At 28.2% G+C, this 5,816-nt stretch overlaps 1 protein-coding gene across 1 annotated transcript; it reads right to left on the reverse strand.

Moving 5' to 3' along the window:
• Positions 1–1,126: 1,126 nt before the first annotated feature.
• On the reverse strand, positions 1,127–4,718 carry LOC130445395 (histone-lysine N-methyltransferase PRDM9-like). Its single transcript, XM_056780993.1, has 6 exons — positions 4,646–4,718; positions 4,487–4,582; positions 3,934–4,011; positions 3,592–3,869; positions 3,099–3,541; positions 1,127–2,416 (listed from the first exon to the last, which is right to left on the reverse strand). Exons 1-6 carry the CDS (start codon positions 4,704–4,706, stop codon positions 1,714–1,716), a joined length of 1,659 nt encoding a protein of 552 aa, XP_056636971.1. The 5' UTR covers positions 4,707–4,718; the 3' UTR covers positions 1,127–1,713.
• Positions 4,719–5,816: the final 1,098 nt, after the last annotated feature.

Consider the following 5,816-nt stretch of genomic DNA (forward strand, 5'->3'; position numbering starts at 1 on the left):
TAATATAACTGAAGGTTCGTAGATTAATATATTTATCCGAATCTTGAGGTTCAAAATTATAAAATATTCACCGAAATAGTTTCGCCTACATGTTAGATTTTTCATAATGTACAAAAGTATATTTGGTTGCCTAAACCAAAAATCGTTAACAAATGAATCACCTAGCGACAAAGTTCTGTAATAAAATACTCCGAAGACTATCATTACAGGTTTCTTCTTATTTAATTATTCCACCCATTGCAGACACCGACAATTTAAGAAAACAACTGATCTATGTCAAGATGGCAACCGTATTGTATACCTGTGTTAGTTTTTTTTTTGTTTTCTTTTTTATAGTAAAAGTAGTTTTGTGTTGCTTATTGATTTTATGGTGTTAGTGGAGTCTATAAATATTTTTATATCAATTTCAGTGGAACTAAAACAGTTGGAACCTAGTTTTTTTGTGAAGTGAAATTTCAAGTAATATACAAAATTTTGAAAACACGTGTCTGCTTTTTCTTTAAATTACAGTAATTTTTTAGACATTGTTTTCAATTTTTGCATTCAAATTTAGATATATAGTGTATCAAACATGAATGAGTAATTTATAAAGTTGAGAAGTGATAATTGAGTGGCAGATGAAATGGTTAATGGATTTGTCTTCATTTGTCTTTTCAACGGCCTTTTCTAATGAGCTTTCTATTTCTGTTACTTTTTTCTTGTTTTTCTTTGTGTATCAAGCTTTATTTGTCTGTTCAATAGCCTTTTCTAATCAGCTCATTATTTCTGTTGCGGTTTTTTAATATGTTAACCCTTATTTGTTTTTTCAACAGCCTTTTCTAAAGAGCTCTTTATTTTGTTGTTTTGTTTGTGTTGAGCTTTATGTTTTTTTTGCTTCTTTTCTCCTGCTTCCTTCGCTGCTTCTTCACATTGTTCCATACTTACCTAACAAGGGTTGTCCGAAACATTTCTAAAGTGTATATTAGGTGAAAATTCGTTACAACTTGAAAAATATCAAGTACATTAATGGAAATAAATATAAAATAATAGGATTTTAAATAACTATTATCATATTTGCCTTTTAAATTGTCAGTAAATCAGATATTTCACTGAAACTCACGAAATTGAGGTTGGGTTGTTGTTTCGGAAATAAATTAATTTTATACAAAATCGAATCAATTAATTCGGGTGTAAGGTTTGTAAATAAACAAATAATAAATTCCAAATACATTTATTTGAACATTTTATACAAATTTGTGATAAAAACATTGATAAACATCTAAAACATTAACTAAGGCTCACAAAGAGCTTTAAATGATCTATTGCCAACGAAAATAGGGCATTTATATTAATATTATTTTACTATAAAAAAAAACAATTAGAATGTATTAAACTATAATTTATAATTACAGTTAATCATAAGACATTTTTTAGAATAATTCTGTTAATATTATAAGTTTTTAGAACTTATTAGATATTTCAATCGGGAGGGTGTTGGATATTTCTGAAGGATTTTTTTTAGTAATGCTTTTATATATAGGCAGATACTATAAGACAGTAATTTTTATTTGCCATTCAAATGTGAAAATTTAAACTAAATTTGCAACAATTGTTTTGATTAACATTTTTATCCTTTTTCTCACTATTTAGTAGCATTTAAAAGATATTTTATTTAAATTAACAGTATTTGATGAAAAAACGAAGCAAATTTGTCAATTGTAATTGAAAACAGATTTAAATATGGGTTTTAGTTTTGAGATGGGTTTTTAGATGGCATTTTAAGTTTGTCTTATTCACAGTTTGATAGAAACAAATTTGGCATTTGTGAATTTTATAAGTAATCGATTGCATTAATATTAAATTATTTTTGTGCTTATTTAATATATGAGCGTCCATATCTCTTTTTCTCATATAAAATGTCTGACAAAGTTGACATTTGAACGGTTTTTCATTATTATGAATTCGTAAATGTTTATTCAAATCTCCTTTACGATTAGTAGAATAATTACATTTAGTACAAAGGTTTTCTTTTTTTATATCCATTTGTTTTTCCAATTTTTTAATACATTTGTGGTATTCCAAGCTACTTTTTATGACAGTTTTAAAAGCGCAATATTCGCATTGAAATATTTTCCTTGTCAAAATTTTAACTTTGTTAGGATGTTTCGTAACAAAATGATTATCGAGACCTAACTTAGTTCTATAAACAATTTTACATTCAACACACAAAAATCTACTCGCTTCGTGTATTTTCGAATGGTTCTTAAGATTATTTTTGAAATAACCCTTATATCTACATATATTACAATAAAAAATTTCATTCATATTCTCTTTTTCGTGTTTACTTAAAACATGTCTCTTCAAATAACTCTTAGATTTACTCATATAATCGCAATATGTACATTTGTGTTTTTTCTTATCTTCAACATCTTCCACCCTATAAACATGCAAAACATTAGGCGTTTTGTGGGCTTAGATGAATACCGCAGTTCAATTAGTTTATAATAAGTAGTCGTAGTGAACAGTCCGAAATAAGAAAGTAACAGAAAAATTCAAATAAATTAGTAGCAGTGATAAGTGACTTACTATAAGTTAGTTAAGTGTATTAGTACTCGGTAGTAGAACCTCAAACTACCTCACCAAGTGAAGGAAAAGTAACGGTAGAGTAAAATAAAGTAAAAGATGACAAAAATGGCCTTCTGAAGGGTACCACCAAGTAGTTTCATCGTCTATTCAGTAATAGAACCTCAAACTACCTCACAAAGTGACGGTAGTACCAGGAATTGTGTTATACTACCAAATCAGTACAAAACGGAACCTTTTTGGTGGAAAATACACCAATGGAATGGAGGAGGTTGATGATTACACCGATTAAGGTAAGATAAGGGTTGATCTATCGGGACTTTGCGCCACACTACCCCACTGATTCGACTAATAGCAAAAATTTGATAATTTCAATAGAAAAATAGTAAAAAAAACAAATTAGAGTTACCAAAAAATGCTTAAAACTTTAGACATATCTGTGATTATTGACGGTTTAGTTTAAATGATGATAAAAAATAAAAAAATAAAGTTTTAGAGTAGCCAGGGACGTAATAAAATGTTTTTTCGTGACTTACTTTTTTTTCCCTTCGAATCTGCGTCTACAATATTTTTCGTGCTGCTCCAAATATTCCTTAGAGGTCAAACCACATTCGCAATATTTGCAAATGAAAAATTCGTCAACTTTTCTCGTTCTTACAGGATTAAATTTACATTTAACCTCGTGATTATCCCTATAACCCCCGTTAGTGAATCCGATATGGCAGTATTTGCAAGAAAACGACGCAATTTCGTCTATTTGTTCAATTGGTTCGAAATAACTCTTCGTATTGATACCCAAATTTTTGGCAAAACTATTACCGTAATAAATCAACAATTCTTCCCCCGGGAATATATCTTTCGACGTTCTATAGTACAATTCCCTTTTATATTGATAAGCTATCAAATTCTGTTCCGAAACGTTACGAGCACAATTAACATAACGCAAATAATTCGAATATTTTTCATCGCTACCGTCAATCTGAAAGGAATTATTTAAAAATCGACCAGAATCCTAGATATCCTACTCACTAAATACCCGTCCCTCAATTTCCAAGCATAACCTTTAAAAGTGTCTAATTTCGTCGCTTTTCCTTGATAAGGACCCATACGTATTCCTTTTTGCACAATTTTTAATGCGAAAACGCCTAAACCGTGAATTTTCGAAGGTCTAACCTCCAAAATTCCCTTAGGAACTGTTTTTATTGCACGCATTTCGACACCCATCGGTACCGGATTATCTTTTAATATAACTAGCATACCGCATTTCGAACAATAATCCAGATAATCTTCCTCGCAATTATCACAAACTATTAAAAAAATATATTTAATCAAATTTGGTTAATTTTTAAGTACACCCTGTATAGTACTTACAAACATAACGATCGATTGTCGTTTCTTCTTCTTCGAAATAATTTTTTGCAGAAACGTTTCGCTTTGGATACTTTCGTACTGCGAATTAAAAAAAAATTATACCCAACCCATAATAAAAAACTTTATGATAAAAAAAAATTCTAAAAGAAACTTAAGAGTATGACATATTTTGTTTTAAACATGTAAACAAAAAGAATGTGGCAACGCTGTATGAGTAATGAATAACAGTTTCAATATAAAACCTTTTTTTATCAACTCAATCTTTTTATATTTTTTTTGTTAAGATTTATCTTGGTTTTAAATCTTTTTTCTATGAAAATCAGTTTAAAATAATATTTGACGCTTCAACCTACTCAACTGATTTTCATACGAAAGAGACCTGTAATCAAAACAAATCACGAAAAACTTTTTCCCATATTCATATAAAATGTCTTTACCAAAAAGTCATAATAAACAACAAATCCAAACATGAAAATAACGAATTTCAAATCAAAAAAATTATTAATTAAAAATATCAACTAATATTCAACAGTTGACTAAATTGAAGACTTACGGGTAATATCCGTGACAGATTTATGTTTTAACTGTTTTGGTACAAGAAGTTTTTTATTCTTTTCTCGCATAAAATCAGGTTTGGGCATAGGGTTATCTAGGAGTAATATCCTTTTTCAGTATACGAATTTAATAAAACAGATTTTCTTTGAAAACTTACCTTCCCAATAATCTGGAATATCCACATAATTCCGGGTCATTTGCAAGTATGTTCTTTTCATGGAGTCTGCCAATTTCCTCCATGTTTCTGATGTAAAATACTTGCTAATTAACTGTTGCACGGCTTTAGATTCTCCTTCGAGAAACTCATTCATATTTCAATGTTAATTGATGTTATATTGAGAATTATTAAAGTACTTTTACGGTGAAAATCGTTCAAAAATATTAGTAACACAACGGTGGTTTTTAAACACGACGGACATTTTGAATTCAAAAGCCATCGCTAGTTTTCGTATATAGTTAACTAGTCAAATTAACAACTATTATAAGATTATTAATACGTATATAATTTTATAATTGAGTTTATATTATTATTAAACAACTAAAAATTGTAATCTTTTTTTAAATAATTCCATCGAAGTTTTATTTATTTAAATATAATTAATTATATGATATTAATAGTTGCGGATTTGACTAAAAAGGTATAGTAGAGTCCTGTAAAATACTAGAGTGTCTTTGTTTATTTTATATTCGATACATAGTTCTATCCTTAGAGAGTTCAATTGTTTTAGAAGTAGTGGTACGGTAAATAACGCCATATTAAAATTTTTAAACTTTCTTTTATCTTAATACGTTAGTTAATTAAATTAGATTCCACTCAAAGTGAAATTAATCCTAAACATGATATATATTGAATGTGAAATATGAAAGGTTTAATATCGAGCTTTAAATGTATGTATTAGTGCAAAAAACATTAATTTTCACGTGAGAATTATAGCGCTTATTTCAATTAATCATTGTGAGGTTAAAGTAAGTTTTTTAGTCAAAAGTGAATACCAATCATTCCATGTGAGTGTTTTGGAAAATATTACAAACAAAACTGTGTCGCGAGTTTTCGGATTCAAAAACAAAGAATGTGGTAAAGGATTAATACTTATCAGTTTATTAGGAATTCCTTGGTATATGAAATCAAGTAAGTCTTCAATCAATTTTTTTTACATATACATTGATTTTAATCAAAACACTATTGTTTGCTTAGTTAGAATGTGTTCAATATAACAATAATCATTTACCAACTCATTTTTAAAGCATTTGATGGTTTATATCAGGGTTTCTTTTACTTTATAGCTTGAAATCACTTTTTGGTTGTGTATAGTTGAAATAAAACTACA

The sequence above is a fragment of the Diorhabda sublineata genome, chromosome 6 (assembly GCF_026230105.1).
Source record: "Diorhabda sublineata isolate icDioSubl1.1 chromosome 6, icDioSubl1.1, whole genome shotgun sequence".
NCBI lineage: Eukaryota > Metazoa > Arthropoda > Insecta > Coleoptera > Chrysomelidae > Diorhabda > Diorhabda sublineata.

Bases quoted from the DNA above. Each gene is read 5' to 3' on its own strand.
- LOC130445395 (XM_056780993.1), bottom strand. From the start codon at position 4,706: ATGAAAAGAACATACTTGCAAATGACCCGGAATTATGTGGATATTCCA. The intron at 4,583-4,645 runs GTAAGTTTTCAA...TATTACTCCTAG, and splicing joins TATTCCAGATTATTGGGAAG to ATAACCCTATGCCCAAACCT. The intron at 3,542-3,591 runs GTGAGTAGGATA...AATTCCTTTCAG, and splicing joins AATTGAGGGACGGGTATTTA to ATTGACGGTAGCGATGAAAA.